We start from the raw sequence: 16,901 nt of genomic DNA on the forward strand, positions 1-16,901 counted from the left end.
TATGAAGCACTGACTATGTACTGCACACAGAACAGCATCTCTGTGCATCACGGTTCATAGATGAGGGGGTCACAGACACCACCCCCAGCTAGTTTAAGCTGTAGGGAATTTACTGGAAGGAAATGGAAGAGAGGCTATTAGGAGGGAGAGAAAAGGCAGAGAACCACACAATAGGCACCCAGGAGCTCCTGAGAGTCAGGAACAGGAACTCCTCCAACTGGACCCTATCTCTAGAATGCATGGACTCTGACCACAGTCTTTTTTTGTGCTCATGGTTCAAATTTTAGAGGCTGGAGTGAAAACTGGCAAAGTGTAGATCATATAGCCAGCCTTCAGCTGGAGAAGGGAAGAGTGTTCTCTGAAAAAAGCATCACCAGGGTGCATCCAGTGAGGAGGGATCATTTCCCCCAGACACATCAGGCCGTTATCACCCAGAGAAGGTAGCCTGGATTCTGGGTGGCCATGGATCACAAACGCCCGCCTTGAAAAGTAGCTGCTATTATCACTATGTTACAGAAATAAAACTGAATCTCCCATGGGCTCCCTAAAGTGGCCAGAGTTTTACAGTCTCATCACCCTGATTGTACTCCTCCTTGCCAAGCACCTAAAGTTCAACACTCCTCTTCTGCTTCCTGCTTCCTCCTCCATGTGCAACCCACCAGTCGGGCATGTATTTCCTCTCTCCATCACGGCTGCTCCTGCCCTGGTGGAGGCCCTAGAAGGACCCACTGCAGTGTCTCTAACTTGTGCGTCTGCATCTGGACACTTCCCTCCCTCCTGCCTCTACGCAGTTGTTTAAAAGTCAGTTTGATCACACCATTAACCTTTTTGAAATCTTTCAAAGTTTTAAGTTATCACTCATCAGATAAAATTTAAATTCTGTAGCATGAAAGGCAAAGGCGGCCTTTGCTCACCTCTGCAAGTTCAATCGTCCTCACTCTGTGCTACTCCTGACCTTTCCCTGAATGCCTGTCTTACTTAGGGCTCTGGCCTCTTGAGTTCCCTCAAGTGCACCAACTGCTTCCTCCTTCTTCTTTATTCTTTGCAAGGAATACCTTTCCCAGTAACCCCGGTAATTCCTAGGAAACTTTTGAAGCCCATATCAAGCATAGCTTCCTTCTGAAACTTTCTCTAATTCCCCGGGAAGACTATTTTTTTGGTACTCCGGTCACCATCTATATATAGTCATATATGTACTTACGACACTGGGCTGGGATGACTGGATGTGTACTTGTAAAAATAATGGCAATGACAATATTTGTAGTTAACATTCTGTAGGCACTTACTATGTGCCCAATGCCATGCTAAATCCTTAAATGAATGACTCTCATTCAATCCTTATAATTCTACCTAAGAAATGCAAGCTATTATAAAGTCCATTGCACACATGAGAAAACAGAGGCTTGGAGAGGTGAGCTAACTCACACGGCGTGCAATAGTACATAATGGAGCCAGGATTACAATCTAGGCCGCTGGGCTCCAGAAACATCGCCTTTCATCACCATGTGCTATCCTCCTCCTTCTACTACCAGACCAGGAAGGATTTTTAAGTGCAGAAAGCATGAAAGTTTCTACTCTTTCAGGTCAGTGTCTAGCATACAGCAGACAAGAACTATCTATTAGACGAGTGTGTAGATGAATCTACTGATGAAAGCTCAAGCTCCTTTCTGCTTGCTTGGACTCAGATGTGACCGTATCTAAGGGGGGGAGGCACTAGCTCTAGGGAACTTTGTTAGTGTTACCTTTTGCACTCACCCCAAGCTTTTTCCTGATAGCCTCGAGTTTTTCAGTAGCTGCCGCCAATTCAAAGTTGGCTTGGGCTAATGCTTGCCGTTTGGGCTCGACGTCACAGTAGACCTGAAAATCCACATGGGGTTTAACTCATGGGGTAGTAAGAGACAAAGAGGACACACAATCATTCAATCCTACATCTGAGAGGAGCTTTGTCATTAAAATTTCTATTTCATCTACCAATTGGGGTTTTATTTCTTAGCAATGACACTACCCAATGGCAGGGCCAAAATCTATACAGCCTTCCAAGTTCAGCCTGGTTTTCCATGTCTGGATCATTTATTCTGGAAATGAGAGTTATAAATCCTTGCATAAAGTGCTATGTACGTGAAACAATATTAAGATGCTACAGGAAGTCTGTCCTAAAATTTGGAGATAATCTTCCTATCATTAGAAATTGCCGTGGGGAAGAACTAGAAGAGCTCTAGTTGGGACTGAGTCTTGATTTTATTTTTTTATTTTTTTTATTTTTTATTTTTTTAAATTTATTTTTTATTGGTGTTCAATTTACTAACATACAGAATAACCCCCAGTGCCCGTCACCCATTCACTCCCACTCCCCAGAGTCTTGATTTTAAAGTGGTAAATAGGTGTGAAGAAATCCTCTGAACCTAGAAAGGACCGTAGGAGATAGCCTCACAGTATTAACCAAGCTTTCACCTTCTAAGTTCCTGCCAACCTTCAGAGTATTATTTGGACAGGTGGTTTGGGAGTTTTAGGGTCCCACTTTTTTCCCTGTTGGAAAGAGAGGAAGGAAACTAATTTCTCTTATCTCTTTTACAGCAAAACGACACAGAACAGAGTCATAATCTAGCTGCATGCCCATCTTTCCACCTATGGTGCAAAGAGTGCACAGGAGTCACACATTTTCTTTTCTTTTTTCTTTTTTTACATCTTCTCATGAAGAAAAGCCACATGTTGACTACAATCTGTCCAAATGCTTACTCTATCCAGGCTTCCACTAACCAGATAGATCAGTAGGGTCCCATTCCTGTGGGGCCACAATTACAAAGGCTAGAGCCTGGTTTCATGAAAATCACTTTGGGAATGCCACTGATTATACTTGGTATTTCCTCAGTAATTCTATTTTTTTAAAAAAGATTTTATTTATTTATTCATGAGAACAGAGAGAGAGAGAGAGAGAGAGAGAGAGAGGGGCAGAGACACAGGCAGAGGGAGAAGCAGGATCCATGCAGGGAGCCTGACATGGGACTCAATCCGGGTCTCCAGGATCATGCCCTGGGCTGAAGGTGGTGCTAAACCACTGAGCCACCCGGGCTGCCCAGTAATTCTATTTTTGAATGTGACATATAACCTTCAAAAGAGAGAGAGAGAGAGAGAGGGAGAGAGATGGTTCTTCAGAGTTAAGGGCCACACACTGTTCCTTTTTTACATCCAGTGATCTGCGAAGTGTTGACAACACAGGTGGCACATGGTAAGTGCCTGATAAATGAATGACTAAATGAAATGATAATCTCTCTATGCTGCCTGAAAATACAAACTTTAGATTAGACCATAATACGGTCAAAAGTGTATTTGTCATCAAAATACTAAAGCAAAAAAAGTGGGGGCAGGGCTATTTCCTTATCTCATTAAGTCTACAATACATGGTGTTCATTTCTGCATTGAGAGCAGGGACTAAGGTGAAACATGAATTGAGACCTGCAGTTGGTTCAAGTCAATGCAAAATTAATATTTTTTATTTAAAAATTTTTTTAAAAATATTTTGTTGATTTGAGAGAGAGAGAGAGAGAGCGCGCGCACGCACAGAGGGAGAGGGAGAGGAAGAAGTAGACTCCCTGCTGAGCGGAGAGCCTGATACAGGGCTTGATTCCAGGACCCTGAGATTATGACCCGAGCTGAAGGCAGATGCGTAACTGACTAAGCTGCCCAGGGATCTCGCCAAACTAATATTTTAACATAAAGAAATATAATTAATCTACCAGCAAGTTTTTATCTAATCAAACCAAATTAACTGCTCTCTGATTTACAGTAGCTGATCACTCTACCTTAAAAGAAAGATAGTTTCAAACATCTCAAATGTTACTTTTTTTGGCCCGGATAGAAATTAGTATCTTGATAGAAATTAGTATCTTGAAGGTCCTTGCAAGGAACAGCTGGAACCCCGCAGGGCAGGGCTGATACCTGATAGAACTTCACGATGTTGATGACCCACGCACACAGACCAGCTGCTGCAAAGGATTTGGTCCGAATCAGGCTTGGATTGAACTCTGGGTCTCTCAAATACTGCTCATTTACTACTTTTAGACAGTTTTCTGGAATGTGCTCTTTGTCATAGTTAATTAACGCTTGCAAAAAGTCATCAACCTGTAAAGCAAAAAGACTGATTGCAACGAACCCATTCGGGCTGCAGAGAAAATTCCAAGATCAAAAGTTAAAACCAGCTTTTAGGACTCACATTACAAAGGCAAAATTGGCAAGCGGCATTTATCCTACTGTTTGACTTGTTCAGTCTTTATGGTATGAAGTGAGAATTAGCAATGGACACTTTAAAAATCTCTTCTCTCCCAGGGTAAAATATTCAATCCCTGCACAGGAGGCATTCACATTTTGAAGAAAAAGAGAAAAGAAAAGGAAAAACACCTACCCAAAAGCCCCTCTGCCTCACCTTCTTGTGCATTAGTAACATTTTTTCCCGCATAAGAAATCCATGTAATTTTCTCCCTCCTACACTTAGCTGCATTCATAATTTTGCAAATAATTAGCAACCTTCTGAGTGCTGCTAGTGTTGACTTGGGCATGCTATAACCCCAAGCTAACCTCCAACTTGGCAAACAAAAATTGTGCGTTTAGAGAACACACGGCAGATTACACTCGACGAATGCAAAGATGATTCTCCTTGGTGTGAACATCTTTTGCTGTCAAGTACAGCCAGAGCACTAGGAAGAGAAACTGCTGGGATCTTCATCTTGCCAGGCCGTCTGATACCTTTCCCATGAAGATTTTAGCGGCTTTCCAACTTCGGTCTTTAGGCACTCTGCCCCGGGGAGCCAGGAGCACCATCACGGCCGCAGTAACGTTGGTAACGGCGTTGGGAGGGTTGGGAAAGGCTTTCAGCTCAGTGAGATTGACCTGAAGAAAAGCACAGCCACAGTGAAGATCAGAAAAGGTCTGGAGAAGGGCCATGAAGTTATCAAGCTGGTCTTCAGGGGCCTCCTCCCTCTCCTTGTCCCACCAGTCTTTGGTTTGGCAGTGTTCATTGCCCAGCGATTCCATCTTGGGGCCCCAGGGGGTTCTTTTCACCCTGGACACTTTTCTGATATTCTGGAGACAGCACTGGTCTTTTTTGCTTCCAGAAAATTCTTCATCTGATCTACCAGTCCTGCAGAACCTTCCTGACTGAGCGCAGGGAATTTAATACACAAACTTTTTAAGGTGTTACGGGTTCTATCCTACCTACATAATATATCTGCATTTTAACCAGTCCCTCCCAGAAACATCACCCCCTTGGTTCAGAGTGTCTTGGTTTTGTTCTTCTGCCCAAGAAACCTCTTCTATTACACTATGATGACTCTCAACTGGGAACGTGCTCATATAGGCTGAACCTACTCTCTGTGCAACTCCAATCTCCTGTCAAAATCTTGATTTAAAAAAAATTAAAAAAAAGAACAAAAAAACAAAATCTTGATTTAACCCACAGATGGTATTAATGTCTGCATAAACTACAAAGGCAAATACTTTGTGGCAGGAATTATTATCAGCAGTATATGCACAAGTTCATAATCTAAGGTTTACAAAACTAAGTACTTTCTGTGACATCTCATGAGCTAATATACTCTTGCTTATAAAACCCTATCAAATGTTCAGTCTGATTCTTCTCCATTACCACAAACTGCCTATTTAGTTGGAAATTTAAGGATGGGAAAAATAAGGACAAAGGCAAAACTTAAAAATATGATAATGATAACTGGGAGCTGGCTATCCAAGATTCTTGCATAGTTCATAAATATCCTCATCTTTGGTAAATATATTGAGCTTTATATTTAAGTAACATTAATTTATTTTGTCTGGGCAAAAGATAATATATCTGGAGGAAAAGTTGTAACCGTAGAGAAGCACAAAGAAACATGCCAATGCTGAGAGAAAAATATAAAATTCCATTAGTAAGAGATAATCAGTTATTATCTTTTATTTTTTCCAATTTTTAAAAAGATTTTCACTCATTCATTCATTCATTCATTTATGAGAGAGAGAGAGAGAGAGAGAGAGAGAGAGAGAATGCATGAGCATTGTGGGTAGGGGCAAAGGGAGAAGAAGACAGAAACCCGAGCAGACTCTGCACCAAGCGCAGACCTTGAGGGGCTTGATTTCATGACCTGAGCTGAAACCAAGAGTTGGATGTTCAACCGACTGTGCCACCCAGGAGTCCCTCCAATTTTTTAATGCACAAACATGTTCTTACAAAAGAAATTCATATAGTATATCTTGTCTTTAATCTGCTTTACTGAGTTAATAGATCCCAGACATTTTTTCATGTCATTAATTAGTATCCAACAATATTTTAATGGCAGCAGAGTTTGCCATTAAATATACTTGAATGCATAGAGTCAGTCTTCTATCATGGTATATTTATATTCTTTTCATGGTTTCAGCTTTGGGGCACCTAGGTGGTTTGGTCGTTAAGTGTCCAAATCTTGATTTTGGCTTAGATCATGATCTTAGGATTGTGAGACTGAGCTCCGAGTTGGACTCAGGACTCTCTCCCTCTCCCCACTCCCTCCACTTGCTCTCTCTAAAAATAAATAAATCTTTAAAAAAATAATAAGATGATGAAGTTTATAATTTTATCCTGGTACTATAAGAAATACCCATGTAGATAACTCTTCGCTCATAGTCAATTATTTTCTCCAACAAAAACCCCTCACCAACAAAACACTTTGAAAAAGGAGTTGAATTATTTCTTTGAGGGGCAGTTGAAGTCTGCATCCTTTACTCTTTGAGGTTGAATCTTAAGAACTTCAGGACTGGTAATTGCCTGAGATTCTTCCCAGAGGCCTAGTGGAACCCAAGTACAGAATTAGCTACAGGTTCCTAAAATAATAGTGCCCACAATTCCATTTTTCCTTACAATACTCTTCTGACTATCACACATTATTTTCTCTTAGGGGAATCTGAATGCTCAATGAGGTTTTGCTAATAAGCTGAAGCTAAGAAAAATGATGTGGGCCCAACCTAGGTATCTTTGTTCCTAGAACATTGTTCTTTTCATGAGGGCCTCTCATTAATGCCACTTTTTATATCCAGAGGAAATAAAGAATCTGCACTTAGATCTTAAAGCAACACATAATATGAACAACTGGATTTGGGCCAAATCCAGCTGCTAACAATCAAACTGCCTCTCATGAGAGTATAAATCCCACAGGATGGGAAGTATTTAAGAGGAGATTGCTTGTCAGGGTGTGGTAGGACAGACTCCCAAACGAGAAAGAAGTCACACTATTAAGGAGGACCTCAAATGTTTGTTCCCACTTCAATATTTTATGGGACTCATTTTCCTTTCGAAAACCTCTTTGGTTGCACAGAATTCTGAGTTCAGTTACTCAAACTCTAATAATCTTTAAATATTATCTGGAGGACTCCCACGAGCCAGGTAATCATCTTTACCCTGTTGAGTGTGTTGAGAGCAGCTGTTGCGGCCACCAGCGCAGGTTCAGCCTTGAGTACGTCAACCTCACACTCTCTCTGTTTCTGGGACACTTCAGTCTGAATGGCTGTCACCTAATCAGAGAAGAAAGCACACAAATCCACAAACACAAATCATCCCCTTAGATATCGTTACTGAAGTGTGCAGGCTGACTTAGATGTACTGTTCAATAATTCATTTGTCTCTATTGTGAACAGGTGAGGAGTCCGTCCCAAAGACCAATTTTTCTCAGGCACCATGTACACACAAAGCTTTGTATATGCACAAATACAGTCATAAACCCCAACTCAAATGAACTCAAATATTGAAGTGCTCCAAGAAGAGCTTTGACTAATTTAATTATAAGGTGCTGCTAATAATGAATTCAAGACAGAGATTCCTATGCTCTTCAATTTTTTTTCCTAAAGATTTTATTTACTTGAGAGAGAGACAGAAAGTGAGACAGCATGAGCTGAGCAAGAAGCAAATGGAGAGGGACAGACAGACTCCCTGCTGAGAAGGGAGCCCAGTGCAGGGCTTGATCCCAGGACCCTGGGATCATGACCAGAGCCAAAAGCAGATGCTTAACCAACTGAATGAGCCACCCAGGCGTCCCTTCAATTTTCTTTTGGAGAATGTCCCGGACAAGTGGAAATCCAGGCTGGTTCAGTAACATAGAAGATATGCTTGCTAGAAATCCCTAGCTAATTTTTGTTTACATTTGCCTAAAAGCCATGTTGGCTATTCTTTAAGAATATATGTGAAGCTCTTTTTATTCAACTGACTAGAAGCTATTGTTCTTTCTGTGTATGCTTAAGAACAGATATAATTTTTATAAAGACTAATTATTGGTTTCTCTAAGGACCTGGTAAGAAACTACAGATAGGATAGCCCAGTTCTGTCTTTGGCAATGCAACGATCACACTGATGTGCACCCCACAGCTGAGGGTCCAGAGGCTGCCTTCACATGCCAGAGAAGGTGCTACATCAGCCTTCTGATACGAACATACATCTATGCCTACAGGGAAGCCATGCTGGTAAACTTGAATGAAGAGCAAATGAGAAGCTTTGGGTTTTTTAATTCCCCTCTTTCTCCCAACACACATACAAAATTCAAATGGTCAGGAAGAGTAAATTTTTGATCCTCAGCAAAAACTGGAGTTTCAAAGCTGTGGCACCGGGCACAGGATCCAATCACCATGGGTCTTGTCTTTCAGGGACAGTGACCAGGGGATATAACATGAGAACAAAAGTGCATTTCTTCAGATGTGTTTGGAATGAACAGGTTTAACTATACCATAAATTGAACAGGGCTTACAACAAAAAATTTATGTTGTCTAGTACAGCTTTATTAGCAGTAATTACTATTCTTCCAATTAACCATGATTTTGCTGGTCACTGTACCTTTTATGAACATAATTGGCTCAGAGTAGAGATGTGATCTCCTGCCAACACCCACACAGCTTCCGTTAACATAAATAAGAAAACTCTGCATGCTTATTGAGAACTACTCCAAAACCGCAGCCCTCAAAACTGCCAAGAATGTACTATGAAAACTCTAAGAATAGGACATTTTCAGTGTGCTAGATAACACCACTGAGGATGAAAGGGAGTGGAGAGGTCAGTAAATGAGTTAATGCCTCAAGGTTATTTATCTTCCATAAGGATACAGTCAGTCTATAAATGCAGTTTGTTACCATTTATAATAGCATCATTTTAGTTTGGTCTCAAGATCACAGAGTTTTAGTACTAGAGCAGTATTTCTTTTCAGTGCTATTTCAATGAGACTGAAAGTTGCTATTTTCCTTCTGACTCCCTTATAGTTCATGGAGTATTATTCTTTTGGGCAATTTTTATAACCAGAGCCATTTTGAACATTAATAAAAACCCACAAATGAAAATGAAAAAAAATACTGGTAGGCTAGTCACCTTATTTCTCATTCCCAATACTCTCTGTGCACTTTCGTTCACATGTCACACGCCACAGTTACCATTACCACAGGAGCCAGCTCCTGTGGCGATTGTGCCCAGTACCACAGTTCTGACACTCAAAGTTCTGTGGAGGACTCAAGCTTAACTCTTTCTGTCTATTCAAATTCTAAGGCACAATAATTTATGTATTTCAGGTGCAATGATACTCCGGTGGCGAAAATACTGTGTATCTTAGTGATAAGCCTCAGTGTTCAATTTCCTCTTCTCCATGGCTCCTGGGTAGTGGTCAGCAAGGTTCACCATGGGGAAGAAGGAAAGAGCTCCATAGATCACTTGGAATGTGTGTTTTTTCTTGACTGCTGTTAAAGCAGAGTTTTGGAGATATTCCCATTCTTGGGTACACAGAACTTTTCTGCTCTCTACTTGTCGAAATCTCTTTGAAAATGGTTCATGAAAGTTAGGGATGCTTACACTAAGAGAATAAAGTAACATTAATGGCTTATTATGAACTGAAGCATGTTGACCCAAAAATTGATATGGTGAAGCCCAAAGCTTAGTACTTCAGAATATGACTGTATTTGGAGAAAGGCCAGTTGGCCTGCTATCTAATCTTGTCTAGTCTAGTCTAGTCTAGTCTAATCTAATCTATCTATCTGACAGGAAGAGAAAGCACATGCAGGCCAAGTGGCAGGCAGAAGAGGAGGGAGAAGCAGTCTATCCACTGAGCAAAGAGGTTGATGCAGGGCTTGATCCCAGGACCCTCATATCATGACCTGAGCCATGAGCCGAAGGCAGATGTCCAACTGACTGAGCCACCCAGGTGCCCCTGGAGACAGGCCTTAAAGAGGTATTTAAGTTAAAATGAGCCTGTTGGAATGGGCCCTAATCCTCTCTAACTGGTATCCTTTTAAGAGGAGGAAATCTGGACAAGAGCAAGGGACACTCGGGATGTGTGCACAGAGAAAAGACCACATGAAGACACAGCAAGAAGGTGGCCATTTGCAAGCCAGAAAAGAGGCCTCTCCTTGAGAGGCTTCTCCAAGGGGAGAGGGAGAAACCAGACCTGTCAGCATCTTGATCTTGGACTTCTGGCCTCCAGAACTGTGAGAAAGTAAGTTTCTGCTGTTTAAACCATGCAGTCTGTGGTATTTTGTTCTGGAAGCCCGCGCAAGCTAAAACACTGCTCTTATCTGCCTTCGGACTATAAGTCCTAGACAGTCCTTCAAAATCCAGCCATACCCACATTTAGAAAAGAAACACATACAAAAACTGAAGAGCATTCAAAATCAAGGAGGATGTCCAACCTTTGAAGAGATTATATTAGCCCTGTTATTTGGAAGGTACTTTAACTCTTGAGGATTACACTCAACAAAGAAAGCAGCATGAAAGGGCTCAGAGGATCCCTAGAATCTGGAACTGTAAGTCAAACAAAGGTGGAAAAACTCATTTTCATAGGCTTCATGGTATTTGTGTTGCTTGAAGTCACTGCTGATCATGTCAGTGGTTTGAATGGTTTGTGACTATTGTATGAATCTGAAGGAACAATTTCAACCTGCTGCTCTACAAGAGTTGTCAAGATGCATGGAAAGGCAGTCAGTATCTGCTTAGTTATATTAAATATAACAATGTACTTTTTAATAACTCTCATGTATTAAGGCTTGAGATCCCAATTTCATAGGATCACAGTGTCCACATATACCTGTTTAATAACTCTATCAAGTCTAGTACATTGCTGAATATATGACAAATGTGAACTCATAGTACATACATGATATTTTTTTAATTTTTATTTTTTAATTTAAAAAATATATTTATTTATTTATTTATTTATTTATTTATTTATTTATTTATTTATTCAGAGAGATTGAGAGAGAGAAGCAGAGACGCAGGCAGAGGGAGAAGCAGGCTCCATGCAGGGAGCCTGAAGTGGGACTCGATCCTGGGTCTCCAGGATCAAACCCCAGGCTGCAGGTGGCGCTAAACCGCTGCACCACTGGGGCTGCACTACGTACGTGATACTGATTAGCTTCTTGACTCTATATACTCAGTACACTATTTCCATTCCACCATTGCCTCGATTTGATTTTTATCTTAGTACTAATCCAAAATATCTCATTACTTGTCTCCTGCCAGTCTTTCCTATTATAATGTAAGCTACATGAGGGTGCCTTGTGTGTCATATACACTCAAGAGCCTAGATTAGTGCCAGGGAAACAAAGTTGCTTAGTATTTGATATTGATAATTAAATTGATCACAATAAGTAAAGTGAGAGTACTTTTATGTTTTGGTATAGATATAAAAAATAGTAATTGTCTTTTTCATGTTTGAAGAACTTCATAAATATCCAGTCAGATGAGTTCTCATTTGCTACAACATTTTTTCCTTCTTTGCAAGGATGATTTTGCCTTAGGAATTCATGTGCAAAATGTGAAAACACCTCTGGAGCATTTTAAGATCTCTAAAAGGTATTTGTAGAGACAGGTTATAGAACAATTACTAGAACATCACTTATTTGTGAATGCTTGAAAAATATCTCTTGGGAGGAAACGGCTTATGATAATCACATCATATGTGATACCTAATTGGTTAACATAACATAATACACTTTTAAGGCCATCTTATCATTATCGGAATCTCAATGGAGACAGTTATTACTAGAATTAGGAATTATATGCCCATCGGCCATGCCAAAGTAGTTTAACTATAAAAACAAGTTTTTAAAAAAACCATTCAGCATCTTGATTTTCAAAGTATATTTCAATTCTTTAGGTGTGGAAGCTACAGGTAAAGATGCTCAATATCTATTAGAAAAAAAGAAAAAAAACAACTCAGTTGTCTATGAATGGCAACCCCATTGGAATAACTCCAGTATTTCTGGCATCATAAAAACCTAAGAATAATGCCATAAAAGCTACTGATTCAATAGCTATTAAATGTGTTCATAATTTATAATTTTTCATCAACCAAGCCCTGATCATAATCTTTTGTCTAAAATGAGAGAATTTATCTCAAATAAATATATTCAATTTTTAAACAAGTAAGATCCCTAAAAGTGAAATACCTTCAATTTGTGGCTGAATTTCTGGTAAAAGAAGAGGACAAAGAAGTTATATTTATTTCAGAATTGCCAGTCACCCAGGTACAAAGAAAGCAGAATCTATATAATCTTCAAAGTAATTGTTTCCAACAGTAAAACGTAATACAAAATGCCAGGGCCTCAATCGAATCAAAAAGAACAAATTTGGCTTAGGATTTAATAATAAACTCGAGTTGTATTATTAAAATGAAAAATTTGAAAAACCATCTTGCAAAGTGATGGAATGGGCTTTGTTAACAATTGAGTTGTTCAATTTGCCTAAAAACTGAAAACCTTTAGAAACCTCAGAGGTGACTTCATGATCTTTACTGTATTACAAATAGGCCTGATGTTCAAGATCCACATCCATTATATGCTTGAATGAGCTCAGTATTTATTGTTCTTTCATATCATTAAAAGAGCTAAAAGGGTGGGAAAATGCATAATGTAAAGAAAGGTCAAGTGGTAATCATGGTGTGAAATGCTGTTACATGTGTAACTATAATAATTCTTTAGATTTTATGCTCCCTGGAGAGGAAGTTGTTCAAAATTGTTCACCTACAAAGGTTTATTTTGTGCTAAATATAGCTCAGCACTCTAAATGGTGGAATTAGCCTGACCTTTCGCTCCTCAGCATCGGCAATGGCCTTTTCCCGGCTCACTTTCTCCGTCTGGAGCCCAATCTTCGTGATCAGAGCTTCGGCATCGTGATTTCTCAGTTGCAGCTCAGCTTCTTGAGAGGCAAGTCTGGCTTTCAGATCTCCCACCTGAAGGAAAAGTCAGTGTGTGGAAGTAACTTCCATCTGTAACAACAAATACCAGATATAGCTTCTTTTTTGTGAAATGAGCTCACAGATCCCTATCAGTCTGCAGTTTTTAATCCCTTTCTACCCTGTTCTGACTTTAGTCCCATGTGCCAAAATATAACCCCATCCTCTCCCCCCTCCCCCACCAATACAGGAGCAAAAAATAATGTTTTCCAGGGGCGCCTTGGTGGCTCAGTGGTTGAACGTCTGCCTTTGGCTCAGGATGTGATCCCGAGGTCCTGGGATCGAGTCCTGCATCAGGCTCCCCGTGGGGAGCCTGCTTCTCTCCCTGCCTGTGTCTCATGAATAAATGAATAAAATCTTTTTTAAAAAAAGGTAATATTTTCCAGTGGTTTTCTGAAAACTGTAATTTATGTCCACACTAACTAGACATTTATCTTCTCCAAAAGTCTGTGAGGTCAGGGAAGTGCCAACAGCCATCCCCACCCGAGGACATGACACCTGAACATACATCACTCATAGCCCTGGTTTTTCTGATCCTGTGAAGCTCAGACTCAAGACAGCAGAAGCCACAGGAAGACTTGCTTGTAAAGATAAGCTGGAAGAAGTAGGCCTTGCTTGGTGGCAAGCCGGAGGGACTATGGCTCCACCAGAACATCACTAAAGTTGAAGCCATCAGCATGCTCTGGCTGTTGGTTTTATCTGTTTATTCAACCTGTTACTTTGATGGAAATGCCCCCCACACAAGTCTTAGCTCTTCCCACAAAATAAGAAATGGTCCTCTTACTTAGTGCCTTCCACCTCATACAACCTTCAGCCTAATATCTACTACACAAAGGCAAACCACGGGTGCCTTGTGGGGATGGGTAGGGGTGTGGCCAAAGCCAGGGAGTATTCTGGATGGTATTCCTCCCTTCGGCTCCCCAACTAAACAGGCTCACTCAGCTCTTGAGGAATTCAGCTCTTCCTGAGGCATCAACAAATTCATCTGCTCTATAGAACAGTTCTGCTCACTTAGTTGGGAGTTCATGAGGTTCCGAAGTACTAGTAGGTTCCTAGGTTTGAGAATCACGTAAAGAAAATCAGATGTACGGTGCTGGAAAACAAACATGTCTCGGCTCTAGAGACACACGAAGGCAGCTTTATATACCATGATAATTAACTCTTTATTCCATTTCTTTTCCAGAAGTAGGTTATTATGTTTAAACAAATCATAGGGGATCCCTGGGTGGCTCAGCGGTTTGGCGCCTGCCTTTGGCCAGGGGCGCGATCCTGGAGTCCCAGAATCAAATCCCGCATTGGGCTCCCTGCATGGAGCCTGCTTCTCCCTCTGCCTGTGTCTCTACCGCCCCCCCCCTCTATCATGAATAAATAAATAAAATCTTTTAAAAAAATAAACAAATCATAGAATCAGAGAACAATCAATCACGTATGTTGACTCAATTGCCAAAGGCACTTCGGTGGTTTCATCTCCTGTGACAATATCTCACTACTGTCCCAAGGACTCTTGTCACCTCCACCTCAACACAGTCTACTTGCACTTTGCCTAAATGGCACAATTACTATTACTGCTACCTGTACTATTTATTATATTTTAACCTAAGACTGATTTTTTAACCTAAGAACTCGAGGTACAGTGACAATAGCTTATCTATTCTTTTTAGCCATGTGAAACTAGACCTGTGTTAGGCTGTAACCAAAAGAATCAACCAAGAGCCTCTGAACAAACTGTTATTATAAGCCCTGATTTCAGTGTCTAAGGGAGCTGTTAGGTTTGAAGTATCTAGTGACTCAAGCCCTGGAAGTGAAGTTATCTATGGAGAAAGGTCGCTAGGCTATCTATGATGACCTAAGCTCATATCTAGAGAGGGGATATGTGGCTCTAAGAGGAATTTATGGCTTTATTGAAATGAATAAACAGGGCTGAAGTTTAGACACATATTTCAAATGGCATGGATATTCATCTCAGTGGAATTACTTACGGCAGATCCGTAGAGGACACACGCTCCAGTATGATGGCATTCTGTTCCACACACAACCTGATCCTACACTATAAGGCTTTCCCATTGCCCACATAAGTAACTATGCTTCCTTTCCATAATAAGTAGAAAATTTTAAAACTCTTAGGGAGATATTAAATATTCCAATCACTCCTCTGATATTATGAGCATTATATGCACAATTACCTAATGACAAGAAATCGTCAGTAGTCCTTCAATTAAGACTTCATGTATCTTCTTCTTAGACTTTCTGCCTGTACTTCTAGCCAAGGGGAAATAAGGAGACCCAAGCAACCCTGAACTTGGCACACACCAAAAATAGCCAGTTCCTTTCTTTCTTCCTCTCCAACACCTTGTCTTTTTCCCTATGGCTGAGAGGCTGCCACCATAGATGCGTACTCTGTTTTTATACTCTTAGCTCTGTTATTTGGGAAAGGAACTCTAAGTGTGCCACAGGGTATTTTTTCCCTTGCCAAGGGCTGTCCCATCAGTTATGACAGTTCAGTTTGTTTGTTTATTCGAGAGAGAGAGAGAGAGGCAGAGACATAGACAGAGGGAGAAGCAAACTCCCCACAGGGAGCCTGATGCAGGACTCAATCCCAGGACCCCAGGATCACGACTTGAGCCAAAGGCAGACGCTCAATCACTGAGCCACCTAGGTATGACAGTTCAGTTTAGCTGGTGCTATCAAGTCAACATGTTGAGTTGGGGACATGATTCAAAGGTACACTGATGCTCTGGGAAACAGATCTCCTGCACAAATTGTCTTCTAGCTCAACAGGACTCTGAGGAAAGTCTTCACTAGGAAAAAGAATCTTGATTTAAGTGAGATGGAACTGGAGAGATTGTACAGAGAAGAAAAAGGAAAGAGAAAGGTGGCAGAGAGTAAGAGTAAGGTAACAAGTACACACACAGTAAAAAGAAAAATTTTTATTCAGCACAGATCAGTTTCACCAAGAGCCAGTCCTGGTTTTCGAAATGATGGGTGCAGGAGGTGCTGTGGTCTACAGAATGAGTGGAGGACGTGACCAGATAGGCCTTCAGAGTGTAAGGTACCACCGTGTGCTTATTTCTAGCCTGGGCACAGACAGGCCACACAGCACGCCTGGGGAGAAAACTGGCCCAATCTCTTGAAAAGCATAGGAGTATGACCTGATGGCAATACTCTGAAGGAGCCCTCTGGAATTCCTGGTCTTGAAGGGACCACCATTGAGAATTTTTCTCTCCCCAACTTGAGTCCAGATGGCGTGCAGCAAGCTGAGCCAGTCTCCAAAATCTCCATATTTGCTTATTCTAATTTTTTCCTCCCCTAGTCACAGAGAGGCAGCATGGGGCTATGGGCAACAGCTTTAGAGTAAGACACATCTGGGCTCAACCTCCAACCTCACAGGTTCTGTGGCTTTTAACTTTGCAAGTCGGATCTAAAAAGTGATAGTAGCAAGCAACACCTACTTCATAAAAATGTTTAGTTTTTACCAAAAAAATTAAATGGTATATGTAGAGACCTACACATGGTTAACATTGGGAACATTCTAATTTTCTTCCGATTTACTTCTGAAGGTTAAGGGTACTATCCTTCAAGGTAGCAGGGGTCTTATGACTGACACAAAGACTACCCCAGACCCTTTGTTCTAGAGAGATGATGGCCAAAAGCAGATGAGACATAAAGGTTGGAGAAAACAGCTATACT

General features: G+C 40.9%; 1 protein-coding gene across 1 annotated transcript in view; it reads right to left on the minus strand.

The window, feature by feature from the left end:
- Positions 1 to 16,901, minus strand: part of DNAH11 (dynein axonemal heavy chain 11) — a 324,061-nt gene that overhangs the window by 94,280 nt on the left and 212,880 nt on the right. Inside the window, 5 exon segments of the mRNA XM_077856567.1 lie at positions 1,756 to 1,857; positions 3,937 to 4,119; positions 4,741 to 4,884; positions 7,417 to 7,530; positions 13,065 to 13,211. Coding sequence (XP_077712693.1) covers positions 1,756 to 1,857; positions 3,937 to 4,119; positions 4,741 to 4,884; positions 7,417 to 7,530; positions 13,065 to 13,211 — 690 coding nt within the window.

Source organism: Canis aureus, chromosome 18 (genome assembly GCF_053574225.1).
Source record: "Canis aureus isolate CA01 chromosome 18, VMU_Caureus_v.1.0, whole genome shotgun sequence".
Taxonomy (NCBI): domain Eukaryota; kingdom Metazoa; phylum Chordata; class Mammalia; order Carnivora; family Canidae; genus Canis; species Canis aureus.